A 20,716-nucleotide genomic window follows, 5' to 3' on the forward strand; every position below is an offset into this window, starting at 1 on the left:
TAATAGTATTCCATTACATTCATATACCAGTTTGTTCAGCTATTCCCCAATTGATGGTCACTCTCTCAATTTCCAATTTTTTGCCACCACAAAAGAGCTGCTATAAATATTTGCACATATAGGTCCTTTTCCTTTTCTTTTTTAACTTCTTTGGGATACAAAGCTAGTACTAGTATTTATGGGTTGAAGGGTATGCACAGCTTTTATATCCATTTGCATATAGTTCCAAATTGCTTTCCAGAATGGTTGGATCAGTTCACAACTCCACCAATAGTGCATTAGTGCCCCAGGTTTCCACATTTATCATTTTCATTTTTATGTCATATCCAGTCTGATAGGTGTGAAATGGTACCTTAGAGTTGTTTTAATTTGCATGTCTCTAATCAATAGTGTCTCAGCATTTTTTCATATGAATGTAGATAGTTTTGAGTTTGTAAACTGCCTATTTGCATTTGACCATTTATCAATTGGGTATTCTTATAAATTCTTATAAATTTAACTCAGTTTTCAATATATTTGAGAAATGAGAAACTTGTAAATTCCTTCCTCCCTCCCAGTTTTCTGCTTTCCTCCTAATTTTGGTTACATTGGTTTTGTTTGTACAAAACTTGTTCTTTTTTTGGTCACAAATTCTTTACTCATTCATAGATCTGACACGTAAACTATTCCACACACCCCAAATTTGCTTATGGTATCATCATCTATGTCTAAATCATGATGCCATTTTGGCTTTATCTTAGTATACAGTATGTGGTGTTGGTCTATACTTAGTTTCTGCCAAATTGTAAAGCCATTAAAATCTTAAAGCATTGTATAAATATGAATTATTATTAAATTATTATTGTCACTGTAGTCAACTAGAATGTTTGCACTGTTTTTTAAAAGTTGTTTTTAATTAACAGAAATCTCCCTCTTTCTTATCACTCATTCCATTCAAAAGAAAGAGAAAACAAATTCCTTGTAACATATGACTTAATCAGGTGAAACAAACTCTTTTTAGTAATGACAAAAAACAAAACATATGTCTCATTCTGCACTCTGAATCTATCACCTCCTTGTCAGGGATTTCTCATCATTGGTCTTCTAAAACCATAGATGGGGATTCTGTCAATCATAGTTCTTACAGCTTTCAGGTATTTCTTTTTTACAATGTTGCTATCATTGTATAAATTATTCTCCTGGTTCTCATTTCATTCATCTTCAGTTTATAAAACTTTTAAACATTTTTTGCTAAATTTTAAATTGTTTTTCTTGTTCTTATTTCAGTTTGTCAGTTTATACATATCTTTCCATGTCTCTGAAATTATCTGTTTCTTCGTTGCTCACATCACATGAGTATTCTATCATAGTCATATTGGCACAGTTGATTCAGACATTTTCCAACTGATGGACATTATCTATTTTTGTAGTTTTTACTTCTACAAAAAGAACTATAAACATTTTTTTACATAAGGATTTTTTCCTATTTTTTGATCTCTTTGAATGTATAGGTCTGGCAGTGACATAGCTAGGTCAAAGGGCATTTACTATTGAGTAACTTTTTATGTATTCAAATTTATAAGAATAAAACCCAATAGATAAAAGGGGTCAGAATATATGATATAAACAGGTAATTATCAAAAGAGGATACCCAAGCTACCAATGGCTATATGAAGAAATGTTCCAAATCACTGATAATTAGAGAAATATAAATTAAGTAACTTTGAGTTTCTACTTCATACCCATCAGATTGGCCAAGATGAGTTTTTAAAAATGGAAACTGGTAATTTACAGAGGGGCTGCCGGAACACAGGATAACTAATACACTTTGGTGGAGCTATGAATTGGTCCAGTCATTCTGTAAAGCAATTTGGAACTATATCCTTCAAATTACTGAAGTGTGAATACTCTTTGATCTAGCTATGCCACTTCTAGGCCTATAGTTTAAAAAGATCAAAGAAAGCACAAATATGTTCATTGTACCTTTTTTTCGGGGGTGGGGAGGACAGGACAGAGTTTCTCATCAGCTGGGGAATGGCCAAATACATTATGGTATACCATAAGGTATATATATACCTTATGGTATATGGTACCATAAGAAATGATGAAATGGATGGTTTCAGGGAAAAGTGGGAAGACCTATATGACGTGATGCAGACTGAAGGGAGCTGAAGTAGAAGAACCATGTAGAACACTAACAAGAACATTATGAAGAAAAACAACTTGAAATACTTGAAAACTGATTAATTTAATGGCAAAGCATAGCTTCAGAGGACCAAAGATGATACATTCTCCCCACCTCTTTTCAGAGAGGTCAAAGACTCAAGACAGTATAAGTCATAGCTTTTTGGATGTGGCCAATCTGTGAATTTGTTTTGCTTCACTGTGTATATTTGTTTCAGGGGTTTTCTTTATCTTTTCTTGTTCAGTAAGTGTGTTGGGGTAGGGAGAAGGCTGGAGAGAAAGTAAAAGCTTGTTAAAATGTTTTAAATGAAAAAAAGTGGGAGGGAGAACACTAGTCTTTTGAGGGAATTTGAGTTTTAAAACCTAACTAGAGGATTTTCTACTAACTTTCATCTTGCTGGTTTTAGCCTAGTATTGCAATCTACCAAGATAGCTTTGAATCTTGATTCTTTCATTAGGTATTCCTCTCCAGTTTGTTGTCCATAAATTTGATAAGCATGTTTCCAACCAAGTCACTGACAAAACGAGAACAAGACAGGATAAAGGAGTCTAGCATATTCTCTTCCAACAGAAATAACTAGGGAGGGCGTGAACAAAACTTTGCCTTAGGACAACTGAAATTTTGAGGTCACTGACATTTAAGCCACTTTAGCAGCACAAAAACAAAGGAGCTAAGTACTTAGTGACCTCAGAATAAACATTTAAAATCAGAAGCAACCATCAGGCATACTTTATTTCCCTGATGGCTGTAGCCCAGATGAGTTCTCTCTACCCCTGGCCCCTCTATTACTTCCCAGAAGTGGAATCATAATCCCACAGTCTCCCCACCAGCTCCTGAACTGAATTTGTTTTGAAAAATTGATTTGAGGGTATTTTGCCCCTGCTGCCAAAATTGCTGGTGAGGGCTCTATCTTCCAGGTTGACACAGTAATTAATCAATCTTCTTTGAGTAGCATTATTCAACCAACTGTGAAACCACTTTACGACCACTCAGGGCTTAGTTCAAGTCTCTAGTCACAATGATCTTCTCTGACTTTGTGAAATAATTTGTTAATATCTAGATTAGGGTGAAACCTTGGGATAACATGAAAGGCACACTGAGGTCTGGTGATACTGAACTCCAGCTCTTTATCCCAAAACTAGTTATCTTTTGGTTTTCTCTGGTTTGTGACCATCTCTTTTGGGAAACTGAAAATCAGTCCTTCAACAAGATTGGTCCCTTTTGGGATCAATCCCTTTTTAAAGTGTATTACTCAAAGCAACAAATTGAACTTATACAGTGCCAGAGGGAAAAGAACAAACACATTGAACAAAGCTGATATTTTAATTATTTATTTTTCATAATAATAAAAATAAATTAGTCATAAACAAAATAGTTAATTTTTACCACATAGAAAATTACTGTATTTACTCACATAATTCTTCCCCCTCTCAAAAAAAATCTTTCTTTTTAAGAGAGATATATATATATAACATATATTTTTTTTCTTTTACTAAAATACAGGTGGTTTGAAGGGTAGTAGTAGATTTATTTGAGGAAATTTCTCCCAGCTATGATGGATGAACTCTGGGACTTCAGTTGTTGCTGCCATGAGCATAATTTCTTCCCAGTTGGAGGTTCTGAAGGATTGGTCGTAACAGTTAACATGGAGGCATGTCATTAGAGGAACTTCTGTTGATGGTACTGACAAAGCAGCGGTTCTTCTCCATTCCCCCCAAACCCCCACATACCAGGAAGAAATAATGCAGAGGGGGAAAAAGATCATAGATTTCCCACTCCAAATTGTATGTGTGTGTGTGTGTGTGTGTGTGTGTGTGTGTGTGTGTGTGTGTGTGAGATAGAGGACGGGAGACATGGCATGGGGTTGAGGGGAAGGGGAGATCACATCAGTGAGTAAACATGATATGTAAGATGAAAAGGGTGGCAATTCAGATGTTGTTCAGTTACAAAGCTAGGGATAAAAATCCCTGAGCTCAGTCATAAAGCATGATAATACACATTCTGCTTTAAATCCATTCAAAGAGATTGGCTAATGAGAAAGTTAAACAATGGTAGCTATGGATTTACAGTATGACATATATAAGCTGTAACATTCAAGGAAGCTGGATTAGTATATGATCAAATAACTTTATGCAAATGTAGATTGTATATGTAAATAAATACCTGTTAGGTCCCTTTTAAAAATTAGCATATTCTAAATAATAAACTATTTTGGTGCAGAGGCCTGTTCTGTAGACATAGGTCCGAATACATATTTCCTATAAACATCTTCTATTTACAAATAACAAAATAATAACTTATCACAAAGTATTTCCTTCTGCCAAACTGGATGGTGATGGATTTGGAGATGAGGTCAAATGGAAATTTGTTTGTGGAAGGCATTTTAATTATGTCATTCATGTGGAGAGCTAATACTCTGAAAGATGAATTTGTATTGACCTGAGAAAATTGGCTAGAGTGAGTCACCATTACTGGATATATTGAATTTTCCAAGAGAGGAAGTGTGGGATCACAGGAGAAAGCATTGGCTTTGAAATTTGATGCCCTGGCTTTGGATTTTTACTTACTTACTAGCTGTGTAACCTTGAATAAGTCACTGCTGAATTTTAGTTGCCTCACTGGGAAAATGAGGATTACAAAACTTGTACTACCCATCTCACTAGGTTGTTCAGGGGGAAGTTCTTTTCAAATTGCAAAGCACTAATCAAATGTAAGCTATGATTGTGATTATCCAAGCAAGCTATTGATATATAAATTTCATGGTCACTTATTCCATAGTTTTTTTTTTCTAAAATGAGAAAGAGATGGGGGGGGGGAGGAGGGGACAGAGAGAGGAGGAGTGAGAGAGGGGAGGAAAGAAGGAAAGAGAAATGAAGAGGGAAAGAGGGGGAGAAGGGAAAGTGAGAACTCCTATTGTGGCCCACTGTGGAAATAGGAACATTCCCTAGATCTGTGTGGAGTCATTTTCCTGCAATAAAGACATAGTGGGACTGGGACAGCAGCAGTAAGCTGTAGAAGGAAAGAACAATGGAACCCAGGTCATGAAACCTAAGCTCAGTTCAGGTTCTGCCATCAACCAGCTGGGTACCCTTTGCCAAGTTACTTTACTTCTCTGGCTCTCCATTTCTGTATCAGTTAAAGAAAAATTTGTATTTTATTATTCCCAAGGGCTTTTTCCCCTCCTAGCCTAAAGCTTGAAAGAGTGTAATAATAATAATGCACTGGAACATCCTTAGGGAGTGAGGGCACAAGGCAGGGCTTATGAACTACCTCCCTGCAGTCCCTGAGGAAGGTATGCTTGTTTTCATCACTTCTGCTTAAATGGTTTTATTGCCTTCTAGATAAGTCATATCTTATGACATTTAGATGCTAAATAGCTGCAACAAAAAGAATTTGTTTTAATAGGATATTTGTAATAACTGGATTTTTCCCCACTAAATGACTTTTGCCTGTCTCCCATGACTCAAGCTGTCTCAAGGAAGCCAGAAATGCTGATTGTTTTGCCTGACAAGGAATTTTGATAGTTCTTTCCCAAGGATTATATGAAAGCCAGGGGTCACTGACCCCAGAGGGTGGGAGAGAACCCTAGTGAGTGGTAGTTGATCTAATCTTGGTGTAAGCAACTCTTTAAAAAAATGAAAATAAAATTGAATGTGTCACAGAAGTGCAAAGTTAATTAATTCATTTTGGAGTGTGTTAGTTCATAGATTTAGATATTGGCAAAGTCCCTTTATCTCTCCATACTTCAGTTTCCTGACCTGTAAAATGAGGAGGTCAACCTAGAGGACCTCTAGGTTCTCTTCCAACTCTCAGTCCTATGATCAAACTTCTTTACTCTTTGATTTGCTGTTCTTGGAAAGTAAGAGTCTTGGGGGCAGGGCAGTATGGTGCAGTGGGCATAATGGATTCTGAATCAGAATACTTGAGGTTTGCTGCTCACTCTGCCACATATTACATGGGTTACTTTGGGAACATCATGTGGCTCTTTGGGTTTCAGTTTTCCCTTCTGTAAAATGGCAGGGGGATTAGGCTAGATGTCCTCTATGGTTCCTTACAGCTCTAAATTCATGATCCTAGGATTTCCCTACTGCCAAGCTTATCAGTTAAGAGAGGCTGGATATGCCACATTTCAGATACTTCTTTACTTCTATGCAAAAGTGTGTTTAAAACAAATATAAGCGCTTATTCTTCACATTATCATAAATTCAATTAGGAGCCTCCTCCAGGGCTCAACAATCAGAAAATACTTCTTTATGCTTACTGCTTAGCCTAAATATTCCTTGCTACCATTTAAATACCATCTTCTCTTACTCTAACCAGCAGGGAAGCAGAAATTAACTGCTCAACATCTTCCTTCAAATAAGCTTTTCAGATGGCTCATATCAGCTCTCTCCTCCTTTGTTCATGGAGGCTGCCCAGTTGGTATTCCCAAGAGGGATCATAATTTCTACTGCCTTGCCTCTGGTAGGAATAGCTTATGATCCCCCTGAAGAACCCAGCTGTTCCTCTAACCAAGCTAAACTAATGGTGACTAGAGCTTAATCTCTTTTACAGCATGTAAAGTTTCATGATGTGTGGACTTCTGGGATCCAGCCTGCTATTGGCAGGTCTACTGCTGTCCAATATGAGTCATAGGCTTAGATTTGGAAGGGAAGTCAGGTATCATCTAATCCAATCCCTACCCAAATCATGAATCCAATTTACAACATACAGCTAGCCATAGGGAGCTCACTAGCCCCTAAGGCAGCTCATTCCACTTTTGGACAGATCTAATTGTTAGGAAGTTTTTCCTTATGTTGAGCTGTAACTTGTATTATTGGCCCCCTTTTGCCTTCTTGGAAATAGACAACAGGCCTCTGCATGAAAGCCCTTCAGATACCTGCAGAGGCAGCTAGCTTTCTCCACTGTTTCCTCCCACCACAGTGCTCTGTTCTCAAGGGTAAACACCTCCAGCTTTTTCAATTGTTTATCCATGAATTTGATTGACCTTGCCAACTGTGAACCATTCCAGCTTGTCAATGTCCCTTCTAAAATGTGGTAATCAACATCCCTCCCTTTTTTGAAGAGGTGGGGCTCTTTGCCTCCCTCCCATATGTTTTCTTTTTTATTCCTTATTATAAGAATGACTCTCTAGGTGAAAGGGAATAGAGATGTACGTGGGAATGAAGGTAATATGAAAACAAAAGATATCAATGCAAATTTAAAAATAAAATAAAATGCGGTTTCAAGAATCAAAGTACTCCAGATATAGTCTAAGAGAGAGCACATCAGGATTATCAATGGAGCTAATATAGGACAATGGAGAGCTTGCTGGACTTGGAGTCAGAGGATTTGGGTTCAAATCTTGCCCCTGATACTTATTACATGTGACTTTGGGCAAGCTATTTAACCACTCTGGGCCTCACTTTCCCGATCTGGTTTGATTAAATGACTTCTGAGTGTCCCTTCCAGTTCTTTTCCCATGACCCTATGATCTTCCTTGCTCTAGGCTCTATAATTATCTTACTGCAGTCTGGAAATGCATTAGCTTTTGCAGCTGCTACATCATATTGCTGACTCATATAGAGCCTTTGCAGTAAGCTCTTTATTCTATTATGGGTAATAACAGAAAACTAATCTTACTAACAGCATATGGGGACTACAGCTTCGAAGACTGCGAGGAACATTGAATGGGCACATCCATCTAAGCAAAGTACGGGCTGGAGAACTCCATTAAGTGACTACCTTTATACATGGGACCACCACTCTTTGGCCACTGGAGCTTACCATGGACCAGTAAACATGGAGATGGGTTGGGGAGTCTGACTAGGGCCACTGAGGGCCAGTGCTCACATTTTATCAGCTGAAGAGAATCTTGGAAGATTGAGGAATAGCTGGGTATTCTCTTTTCAAAGCTGCCTAAGAGCACAGGCTGCTGTCAATCATAAACCATGCTGTCATTTCCTTTAAGCTCTAACTAAATTCCATTAAAAGGATTTTCAAGTTATTGGGAACCTGTGGGATAGGTTCAGCTGTAAGATTCTCTTTTCTACCCAGAAAATAGAAATATACTTGACCCCTTGGCTCTCAACAGGATAAACTTCCTCTATGATTAAATTGATTTAGCTTGAAATTCTTTTCAACAGGGGAGAAAATCTCTTTGAAAATACTGGATTACAGAATTTTTGGAGAGTTCAACCTGAATCTGCCTTGGGTACCTTACTCTGGCAAGCCTTAGACAGGAGGGAGAAGACAAGTGAGCTTCTGATTAAAGGGAGAAACTGAGGCTAGAAGGGCTTGAGTCTACCTTCTAGATTATTTGCATAAATGCAAACCTGTATATGAGCAAGGGGGCAGGGGAGGTACAGAGAGAGAGACAATCCACTTCAGAAAGACCACAGAACAGTAATTATGAAGGAGAAGTCTTTCACACTTGGAAACAGATGGTTCCTTAGGGAAGCTGTCACAAGCCTGTCCCATTGATCAAAGAGGTAAATCCAGGTGCCTAAGATAAGGAGTAACCCCAAATGGAGTCATGAAGAGTCAGACATGACTAATCAACCAAACAACAACAACAATGTTCAGGAGCAGACCTCTACTATTTAGTAACTTTGCACTGAATAAACTGATTGGACTTGATCTCAAAGACCTGACCTGAATGCTGTCTCCACTGTTAACCATCTGTCCCTGTGAGCAGAAACAAGTCCTCCATGTTTCAGGGATATTCTATTCCCTGAACTGCAGGTACCTTTTCTTTTCCCTGGCTTCCTTTAAGATTAAGTTCAAATCTCATCTTTTACAACTTTTCCCACAGCTGCTAGTCCTTCCCCATGTATGCTGTATTTACCTTGTATGTATCTAGTTATTGACAAACTGTCTTCCCCATTAGAATGAGATCTCTCTGAGGGCAGAGATTGTCTTTGCTTTTCTTTATAAATCCCACACTTACTCAACCTGGCACATGGTAAGTGTTTAATGAATTCTTATTGACTGATTGACTTCATTCATAGGATCATAGGATCATAGATTTACAGCTGGGTAAACCGAGCCCCAGAGAGGTCAAGTTCACACACATGGTAAAGTGACAGAGGCAAGACTTCAGCCTTACTTCCCTGAGCCTCTGTTTCTTCATCTATAAAATGGAGTCAATCATGCTTGTGTTGTCACAGGACGGTTATACAGAATGCACCCTGTAAACTGTAAGGTGGTCTATAAAGTAGAGTAATGGAAAGAGGCCTAAATTTGGAGTCAGTGGATGTAGGTTCAAATTCTGTCTTGGCAACTCTACTAGCTGCATGACCTCAGGGGAATTGCTTCACCTCCTGGGTTTAGGTTTCCTTATCTGTAAGATGAAAAGGATGGAACAGATGGGTTCTAGAACCTTTTTTTTGAGCACAAAATGAAATTGTGCCATTAGTCAATGGGTCATAGAAGAAAAATTCCTGCGGGGTGTGTGTGGAACAGGAATATTTAGATAGATAAAAGGAGAGTGAAAACTTAAGCCAATCAAACCACTAGCTGCTTAGTTCTACCAAATATTACTTCACTGGCAAACCCATAATAGATCCATGCATTTATGATTTGTGTATGCTCCGGGGGGTGGAGTGGGGGGAAAGAACATTGAATCATCAGTTTTTAAGGACAAAATATGAGGTAATGAAGATTTGGAGAGAGAATTATCAGCCTGTACTCATGTTCTCATACTCTAAAATGGAAATTTCATGGACATTTGGTATTTTATATGATATGTGGTATGTGATATGGTAGGGTATGTGATCCTTGGTAAGGTCAGACAGAAAGTAGGCTTGGGGAAGCTGAGATTAGAGAAGAAAGGATATGCATCACTCAGAAAAGCTTAATGAGGCTGATAGAAACAAAATTACTTTTCCCAGGTCCTAGCTTTAGTCCACAAATTTAGAAAGTCCACAAATACCAAGAGCCACAAAACACTTGGTCAACAGCATTGCCTGTTTGGAATGTGTCAGAATAACAGCTTCACTGCACGTTTCTCGTGAGGGCCTTTCACTGATGCTGAGCTTGCAGAATAGGATTAATCAGGGAGAATGTTTAAAGGTGAGGCATCACTTGAGAGCATTGTTTTTCCAACCCTAACATACTCCCAAATACTCTTTCCCCATTATAGTTAACTGAAGGGATGTGATTAAACTGTATTTGTGTAGCCCCCGAGCCAGGTAGACCCTGCTGAGAGGCACCCACAACAACACTGCTTACAAATCTATCCAATCCCACAGTGATTGGAATAGGCATTATCTGCGCCCTGCAAAACTGGACTGTCTGTTGGCCACTCTTGTACAGGATGCACAGCATGCAGTCTTGTAATAGGTGTACACACAGAGCCGGGCCTGGACCACCACATTGCAGTTGTAGTATTTGTCTTTGCAGTTTTCATCTGGGGTAAAAGAGAGAAAAGTTTCGGTTAACATCCTCCTCCCAAATTCCTGTGCCTTTCTTATAGCAGTGCTCTAGCTGAAATGCCAGCACCTCCTGTGTATACCTGGACCTTCAGAATAATGACGTGGTAGTTAAATGGGGACAGTTGAGACCACTCTGTTATATCCCTTTTTCTGGCCTCTAATGTTTTCTGGAGGACCACCAACTCTGCCTTCCAAATCAGAGAGGGTGTGAACAGCTGCTTTGTTTGCACTTCAGGTAGGTGGGGCCATAGTTCTGAAAATATATTTATTCTTCATGCCCCAAGGGGTGGGTGTATCAACAGCATCTTTAATGAGCCTCTAGGAATAAGGCAACAGACTAGAAACTCAATGAGAAAAAAAGTGGTTGTCCAAAGATTGATTTAAGCTAGTCAAGTGTGGTGTCTGGAAAATTCCCTGCATATTGAGGCCAAATTCTGTTAATTTTTATAATGTATACAATTTGCCCTATGAGAATGATATTTTAAGAAAGTCAGTGTCACATAATGGATAGAGGGCTGGCCCTTTCTGTGAATCAGTAGGACTTAGGTTCAAGTCTGTCTCTGTTACATACTAGTTGTGATATCTATGTGTGCACACAAACACACATATACGTGTGTTGTATATATACACATATACATACTTGTATATATCTACATGCATACTATACATGCTTTTGTATATATATATATATATGTCTCTAGATATAACTATATAGATAAACAGATCAGAAATTTATCTGTTCGTGAGAATACTGCCCATGTTATCATTACCAAGTGTTTGTTAGAAGCAGAATATAAACCGAGACCTTTCTGTCCCCAAGGTCTGCCCTTTTTTTAAATTAAATTTTATGGTTTTTTTTTTAGTTTATATAATTCATTTCCATAAGATTTTGAGTTACAAATTTTCTCCCTCTCTTTCCCCTACCCACCACCCCAAAACAGCGATCCCACTGTATATCCCCTCCTCCAATCTGCTCTCTCCTAAGTCCTCCCCCACCTCCCTCTGACTTTCCAATAGGGCAAGATGGATCTCTATACCCCAGTGCCTGTATATCTTATTTCCCAGTCAAGGCCAGCCTTCTTTATCAAACTGCCTCTCTGCAGACTTCAAAGTATTCATGATTCTGTTGGTGTTGTTAATATCTCTACTAATAAAGACTGCAAACCCTCCAGACCTTCATATATATTCTTCCTGAGTTGCTCCAATTAAAGAAATTAAAGTTCTATTGACATGCCTTTGAACTCAGCAAGGTCATTTTTCTTTGACCAACACATTGGACTGTACTCAAGATTTTCCAGATTAGTAAGGTATTTTGAGGTCTACTGACATTTGAATGAATGAATGAATATGTATTTGTTAAATGCCTATTATGTGGGCATTTGAGAGCCCGAGGTTTCCTTTACTCCATGATGAGTTATCAGAAGATTAGGAATGACTTTAATGAAGACACTATGTGCATGTATCTGTCATCTATATAAATAGATACTGGGAAATGCTAAAATATAGAATTTTGGAAGAAGAGATTCAAACTAGTAGTGATGTATCTGTGAGGTTAAGTGAAGGGCATATTAAAAAGACAAAAGAAAAGAAAGAAAGAATAAAGGAATGAACCGTACTGGTCACAGGTCATTTAACATAGTTCACTCAATATGAAGAAAAATGATAAACTGCCATACAGAGAAATCTTAACCTTTCTTTTGCTTTTTTTGCATTCAGAAGAGCAGCTAGACATGGCAAATCTTGGGAGCAGACATAGGTGATGATTACCTATACATTATCTCCCTACCATCTTACTGTGACTTGGGGTTTCCATCATCTGAATTATTATTGGAATAGACAAAAAAAAGCACATTGTCTCCAGAAGGCTTCCATTAAAATGTACACCTATGCCTTAGGAGGACCCATTTAGATCTTCTTTTCTATTAAGAAGAGAGAGAAAAGTTGGGTAGTAACAAAGTTAAGTCTAGGTGTCACAGCCCTAAATCTGGTAAATAAACCTAGGAAAAGAAGGTCTAAATGGGCCCTCCTAAGGCACATGTGTACATTTTAATGGGAGCCTTCTGGAGACAATGTGCTCCTCTAGATGGAAGACTGGAGTTCAAGCACTAGGATTTCCAGCTTACCAATTTCAGGGATACAGTCTTGAGGATTGCAAGATTCTTTCTCTTCTGGTTTATACTGAGGGTCACAGTGATTACTTGGTGTCATGTCGTCTGATAGACATCGTACTTCTCGTACCCGGAATCCACCTTGGCAGCTTTTGGAGCACTGAAAGGAATGAGGGATCATAGAAGTTAGGATACCACAGGTTTAAGTAGTTTATTGTCTCTAGAATTCTTGAGGAGTTGGGGAGACTAGTTAGTTCATAGCTTTTCTTCATAGTGTGTGTGTGAACTACTTTTTGTTTTTTATCTCATACATTAGACACAAAAGGCTCTTAATATTTGTCAAATTAAATTGTTGACTTGAACATGTGTGAATTTGCATGCACAATGCAGCTCTCATCAATGTGGGGGGAAAAGTATATGTATAATGAAAGTGTTTCCATGAGGTCCTGCTTATACAGGTAAACACTGTATGCTAATTCTCTGTGGTTTCATGGGACCTTAAGTAGCTGTTACAAGAAGAAAATCCATGCCCCTCTGTATACCTTTTATTTCTGTTTTTAGGGGGAAAAAAAGCATGTGGGAGAATCACCTTATTTATATCCTCATTGATTTGTGCTTATGGGAAGCTTTTTTTTTTTTTTTTCAAATTAAGAGCAAATGCTTATGGTTAAAGCATCTCATCCCCACCCAGTGACAGACATCATAGCTGGCCTGGAAAAGCCTCAGAAATAGGCGTTCTTAAACTTTTGTTGTGAGCCAGGGACCCCTCTGTCAGTTTGATGAAGCCTATGGACCCATGAAATCTATCCAAAGACCCCAACTGTGGATCTTAGGTAAAGAACCCTTACTCTGTATAGTCTGAAACAATCCAGTGTATATCTGCTGCATACAGGGCCACCTACTACATGAAATAGTTCAGTGATCATAGGAACACTGAAAGCCTATCAGCAGTCATTCTCAGCTCCTCCTTTTGAACACAATAGCTTTTTCCAGAGGTCAGACAGATTATAGAACTTAAAGTTGCAAGGGATTTGCAAGATATGGGCCAACTATCTCAGCTTAGAGATGAAGAAACGGAGTCTCAGGGGAATTGAATTGGCCAATGTCATACAGGCAAATGGAACAGCTGAAATTTGAACTCAGATCTTATAGCTCCAAATCCAGTCCTTCTTTCCATGGTACCATTCAGACTAGCATCAGAAACCCATATTAAAAGAAAAGGTTCAAAAGAAATGAGCTCAGATCAATAGGACTTACTGATTCAATAAGATCATAAGAAAGTATAGGGACAATTACACATTTTTTAAACACAAACCAATTTAGCTTTAGGTAATAGGTTCTTTAGGGTGGATTTATAGGTTACTAAACCATGGCTCGTCCAATTCAATCAATAAGAAAATTCATCAATGTATTTCTTTGGTGCTGTTGAGTTCTTATGACTATTTTAGCAAAAAGAATTAAATTACTTAAAACTACAATTATAAAGAGATATATCCCACCAGATGGGGGGGGGGGTTTGAATGATTTAGATTTATCTGTCCTATAAGAACTATGGAATCAATGTTGAAAAAAACACTAGAAGTGGAACACTGATTTTGACTCTCATCTCTGCTACTTAAGGATTGCAAAACACTTTACATGTGTTATTTCATTTTATCCTTATAGCAAAGCTGTGAGATTATTTTCCTTTTTTGCAGATGAAAAAATAAGGCTAAGTGCCCCAAATTTTACACCAGTATGAGGAAGTTTTTTTTTTTTTAACTCAGGTGATATTGACTTCAGTCTCAGAACGCTATCCACTACGCTACCTGATTGCATAAGTTATTAAACTTCTCTGGACTTCTGTAGGTAGTTGGACCACATGTCTTCTCAGGGCTTCTCAGTTCTAATTCCCTGCACAACCTGTCAACATAGGAATTGAGCATGGCTGCACACATCATATCTAAGGCCCCTTAGGCTAATGCCCATTGTGTGTGGATGGGGATCGCTGCCAACTTCAGGGTTTTCGGCACCTCAACACATCCCTGCTTTCTTCAACACTGCACTGCAGACCTGTCAATCATGAATGCATTTAAATCATTTGGAAACCTATTTATATTTCTGGCCTCTATTAACTCATGGACATACGAAGCTCCATTAAGTTTATTATTCTTATGTTAAAGAAATACTTCCTTTTATTTTGCCCTAAATTTAGCTTTCTTTAAACTTCAAAGGTATCATAGAAAGGAAAAATAATCTATGTTTACCTGATTCATTTTTTTAAAAGAATTGAATGATCACATACCTTTTTTGTCTTTGTCTTTCCAGACTGAAGAATTCTAATTATTTAAGCCTACATTCATTTGGTACTCTCCCAGTTCCCTTTGAGTTCCCCTTCCTCCAGATTCTCTCCAGTTCAAATATGTCTCTTTCTTAAAGTCTGATGGCAAAAAACTGCATATAGTGTTCTGCATATAAATGCCTCATGAAAATTGTGCGCCTGTAAATATCTGTGTATGCACTAAATCCTAAATTATCCATTCTGGCACCTAGTGTATACAGCATGTAAGGTGCCTGCAAAACCGTGATGGGGTGTGGGGAACTCAGACTCCAACATATGAATTTCCTGAGAAGGACAGAGATTGACCTAATTTACTATAAATCTCTTGGCTAATAGGTCTAGTTACATTAAGTATCACGGTGGAAGACACTTTGGAACTGTTTAAACCTACTTTTGGGCGAAGAGCAAAGTAGGCTCAGAATAGGTAGGAACTCACCTGAGATATGGTTGCTGGGAGAAAGTATGCCAGCTAATGACTTTCTGGTTTTTGAGGATTACTTTTGCTAAGGAAGGCTAAGCTTAGTCACTTCTACTAGATGGAGAAATATAAATGCTGTCCTCATCTAAATTTTAGTGCCTTGGAGTAAAGCCTGAGTAGCCCCATCTTAGTTCCAGCCCTAATATGTGCAATGTTGCAAATATTTGCTACTTTGTTTGAAACAACCTTTCTGATAATCCTAAATGTCTCATTGGCCACAGCAGCACTCTTTAAATATCTATCAGGTCTTTCTTTTTCCTAGATTATAACTGATCTCTCTGAGCTCATCGTTCTAAAAGTATAGTTTGGACTGGGAGTATGTTCACAAAAGTCCTTACATTTCCCTATGTCGAGGTCCTGTCATTTGGCTGCCAACACAGCCTAGACCAGTTCTTCCATCAGTTTTTATCTCCATTGGCTCAGACCTCACAAGTTTTTCTCATTCTGTTCTCTGTTAACCACATGGCTAAGCAACAATGTTGTTTCTGCTTCCTTAAAGCACCTTGTAAATATTAACATCATCAAATTCTATTTCTCAGAAGGAGAGAAAATGTCCATCACATCATACACATGGTTTTCAGTCTGCTTCTGGGCTGATGTGTTAAATATTTGAAGCATTGTTACCGAGTGGGGCAAATGCAATATTTGGCAACTGCCTTCTCAGAAGCTTTTCCAGTATGTTACAAATTTCCCCAGGAAGCCGTGAGATTGACCTCATTTATTATAAATCCCTTGGCTGGAAGACTTCTGTTTCAATAACTTCACAGACCAAATATCTGAATATCCATTTTTTTTTTCCTTTCTGAGCTGGTCAAGTTGACTTCTACAAGACCTCATCCATGTCTACATAGTATATTTCCTTAAGGTGGGTAGATGTTTGGATTAAGTGTTTGAAAATGTATTCCTCCATCTGCACAAATGAAGTGACTTGATGTTTTCTTAAATTAACCTTTTCCCCTAGATCCCATTTAAATAGCAGTCTAAACTATGGTTTCAAGATTTCAGAAACTGGAATCATGTCATACCTATGGCTTCTACAATTGACCGATCCAGGGCACTGGTATAACACAGATTCTTCTAGGGGAGCTGTGTAACATGGGGAGATGGGAAAATATTTAATTGCTAAAAGTGTAAATAGCATTAAAGAGACAAGGACTTACCACGCTCCATTCTGTACTAAACCACTTAGCACCACAGGGTTTGAGGTAGCAGGATTGCTGACTGGGAGGTTTTTCTAAGAAAGAACATTCATGTGGGTCCAACACATCAAAGGTATCTGGATTCTTCCTGATACAAATCACTTCCCTCTGTTGCGTTCCTCTTCCACATTCAATTGAACACTACGAAAGGAATGAGAAGCACTGGGAAAGATCATTAGGCACATATCATTTGTAGAGGGTGGATGAGCTTCTCCATCAAAGGCTGCATAAGAGGAAAAGACTTCAAGTGCAACAACATTCTTATCTTCATCATCACCACCATCAGTATCACCTCCAGCATTTAAATAGCACCTTAATAAAATTTACAAAGCACTTTACAAATATAATCTCATTTTATCCTGGGAAGTAGTTGCTATTATTATCCCCTTTTTCAGATGGAGAAACTGAGGGAGGCAGAAGTTAAATTATTTCCCTGAGGTCTTACAACTAGTAAGTATCTGAGGCTATATTTGAACTCAGATTTTCCTGTCCAATGAACTATCCACTGCACCACCTGGCTAAATCAGGAGTTGGTTTAGAGTGAGGAATAAGTCCTACCAAGGTAACTATTGAAGATCAGAGTTGTTGATTCCTAGGGAATGTTGGAAGTTCTTTCACCTGTGTGCACAAGGAATGCATGCTGGTATGTAGGAAGGGAGGAGGAAGGGAGTGAGTGGCTGTGGAAATTTTTTCATCAATTCAGGCAGACAGCCCTGGAGGAGGGAAGTGAACCAAAGAAAGCAAGGAGGGGGCAGAGGAGAGTGAGGATTCTGGTGGGGAAGAAAGGACTATCTCTAGCACAAGCTGGCCTGGTGATAGAGATCAGAACTGCACAGTCCTGTATTTAGTTTTTTGTGTGTTTAAAAAATTTTTAGTTTAGAGACAATAACATGGTTCTAAACATAAAATGGTCTATTGATCCACACTTTAAATTAAAAACAGGGAAAATAAAACACATTTAATCAATACAACAATCAATACAACAAATAACTTTTATATTTTGACTTGGGAATTAAGAGAGAAAGGAAGGAAGCAGAAACTCAAGAAGGAAAGAGACAAAATAGAAATGAATAGTAAGGTGCACAGAGACACAGAGACCTGAACACATGGGAAAGAAACATCCATACCAACAGACATATAAGGAGATTAATATGAATTGACACCTTTATCTTGTGGCTTTTAAGAAGCTGCCAACAAAAGACAGGTATTTCTTTGTCCAAAGTATAGATACACATTGGGATGTCAGTTCTTGGTACTTGGGATCAGAGGAACATAGATTTTTAACTGTAAGGGTCCTTAAATTTTATCTAGTACAACTCCCTCATTTTGTAGATGAGAAATTGAGGTCCAAGATAGTTAGTGACTTGCCCAAGGTCACATATAAAATACAAGTTGGAGCCAGGATTTGAGCTTTGACTCCTGATGCCTCATTTGGGATCAGTTGAAGTGTGGGCCCTTGACTTAATTTAATTCAGATCATCATATGTCTGGTGGTCTGAATTAAATGAAGTTGAGGGCCCAATCTTTCATGTAGCCAAAAGTTCCTCTTCTAGGCCTTATATGAAAATTTTTCATGGATTTGTGTCACAAGAGTTTTACGTAATGGTCCAGCAGGGATGGTGTGGTGGTGACATTTACTATCAATTCAAGGGGATGAAGACCAAAGTACATTTATAACCATCTAGTTTGTAGGCAGTGAGGAATTTGAGGGGTTGGGCCTCCTAAAGGACTTTTATAGGGCTTCTATAATTGGAGGGGAGAGGGCACTCACTGGCAGTGGGGGGGGGGTGAGGATGTTGGAAAGGCTTCATGTAGAGAATGTATTGAAGTAAGAAGGGATTTGAGGCAGGAAGAGCAATTAAGAGGCTATTAGAATATCCAGACTAGAAGTTATATCTGAATAAGGAAAGTGATAAGAGAAATTTTATGTGGAAGAAATGACAAGATTTGGTAACTGACTGGATACCTGGGATGGGTGAGAGCAAAGAATACAGAGTGAAGCCAAGGCTACGAACCCAGGTGACTAAAAGGATGCCTATGGTGTTGACAGAAAGGTAGCAAAGTTTGGAAGAGGGTGGATTTGGGAGGAGGAAAGGAAGATAATGAGATTTGTTTTGGACATAATGAGTCTGAAATGCCTATGAGACAACAGTCCACAATGTCTAATAAGTAGTTTAAAGCAGGTCTGGAGTGCAGAAGAGATACTAAGACTGGATATAGAGATTTGGGAATCATACAGAAATGAAAATGGAAGTCACAGGCACTGGTGAAGTCACTTAGAGAAGGTATGGAAAGAGAAGAGAAGGGCCCCAGGACAGAGCATTGAGGGAATATCCATAGTTAGGGGACTGGTGTAGGTGATATAAAGAAGCTGAGAAGGAGCGTTCAGACAGGGAAGAGAATGATGAGAGAGCATTATCATAGAAATCAAGAGAAGAGATAGTGTCCAGAGAAAAAGCGGTTACTAACCACAATGCTTCAAAGAAAAAAAGGCTGAAGAAAGAGGAAAGACCGTTATATTCATCAGCTAAAAGATCACTTTTAACTTTGGAGAAAGCATTTTCAGTTGAGTAACAAGGTTGGAACCTGGGTTGCCAAGGATTGAAAACTGAGAAGAGAGGAAGGAGGAGGAGATTAGCTGTGAAAAGTAGGAGACGATGAAAGATAAGGACAATAACTTGATGGGATAGAAAGGTAAAATAAAAATCTTTTAATGACAAGGGAGACCTGAGCATATTTTTAGGCAGAAGAGAAGGAGCTATTAGTGAGATTAGGGGGAGAAAGGGGAAGATTGAGGAGCAATCTGCTGGAGAAGACAGGAGATGATAGAATTAAGGTAAAGAAAAGCATTTCCTTAATGTCAGTCTGGAGGAAAGGAGGAGAGAATGGGGGATAATGTCAGGGAGTTTTGAGATATAGAGAAGGAAAGGAGAGGGACCTCATAGCAAATGATCTCTGTTTCTCAGTAAGGTATGAAGGGAAGTCCTCACTTCTAAGAATCAAGTAGAGAAAAGGCAGCTAGGTGGCACAGTGGATAGGGCACTGGCACTGGACCTCAGTTCAAATCTGGTCTCAGACACTTAGTAGCTGTGTGACCCTGGGCAAGTCACTTAACCCCAATTGCCTCAAAAAAGAAATGAGGTAGAAGAGAAGGTTGTGAGAGAGGATGGAAGAGATAAGGGTAATTTTGGAACTGAAAGTAAATTTTTTGTCCATCTCTCTCTTCTCATTTCCATTTATGTCAGCCTTATGACAACATTCTGTTTCACAATCTCATGCTACCCTGACTTTCCATTGTGTTTTTTTATTGTTAACAAACTGATTTTCACATTAGACCTGAATTCTTTCCAGATATTACTTTTAATAAATTTTATCTTTTATTTTCTAGATATGGGTCCCCTCTACTCTCAAGAGTGTGTAAGCTCCTTGAGGGCAGGAAGGGTTTCCTTTTTATCTTTGTACCCCAGAACTTAGTATAGTGTCTTAATTTATAGCCAGAACTTAATGAACTTAATTTTAAAAGCTTTTCATTATATTTAGGGAAGAATCTGTGGTCAATGGGGATAATATGGCATTGCTGAAAATGGTGCTACCAGAGCTGGTGAAGGCAGTAGTTGAGATTGAGGAATAAAAGGGTGGGATTCAGCCGGAGAAAGAAGACAATTTCAAAGCACCTTCTAGGCATATTCTGTCTAGGCAAGAAGGCATTCAGCTAGTATAAGCAATATAAAAAGGCTTATTTAACATATGGGTGTCACAAAAGTATTCAATCATATTATACAATGAAGGGAAATATTTCTGGTATAGATAGTAATAGCAAACCAGTGCCTTCTGCAAGAAAAGGATTGTGTGTTGCTTCTGTGGGGAAGAAGGGTATATGTATATGACCGTCCAAAAAAAGGAAACAAAGGGGTCAGGCAAAATTTGGCTGGTACCAAAGGTCCAGAGTGAGAGTTAAATTGAATTCTGGGAAATTGCAGATAACTATATAGTATTGGTGTACATGGCTAAAAAGGGGCTATGAAAAGGAGGG

At 38.4% G+C, this 20,716-nt stretch overlaps 1 protein-coding gene across 2 annotated transcripts in view; it reads right to left on the reverse strand.

Annotated features, from left to right (window-relative positions):
* Positions 1 to 3,479: 3,479 nt before the first annotated feature.
* Positions 3,480 to 20,716, reverse strand: part of THSD4 (thrombospondin type 1 domain containing 4) — a 927,982-nt gene continuing 910,745 nt past the window's right edge. For both annotated transcript variants that reach the window (XM_069098174.1, XM_069098175.1), the window contains 3 exons: positions 16,645 to 16,824; positions 12,702 to 12,846; positions 3,480 to 10,553 (listed from right to left, as the gene is read on the reverse strand). In XM_069098174.1, coding sequence (XP_068954275.1) covers positions 10,411 to 10,553; positions 12,702 to 12,846; positions 16,645 to 16,824 — 468 coding nt within the window. In that variant the 3' untranslated portion in view covers positions 3,480 to 10,410. The remainder of the gene's footprint in view (positions 10,554 to 12,701; positions 12,847 to 16,644; positions 16,825 to 20,716) is intronic.

Source organism: Petaurus breviceps, unplaced genomic scaffold, assembly GCF_028583685.1.
Source record: "Petaurus breviceps papuanus isolate PSGF00001 unplaced genomic scaffold, PetGlider_PUasm1.0 37, whole genome shotgun sequence".
NCBI lineage: Eukaryota > Metazoa > Chordata > Mammalia > Diprotodontia > Petauridae > Petaurus > Petaurus breviceps.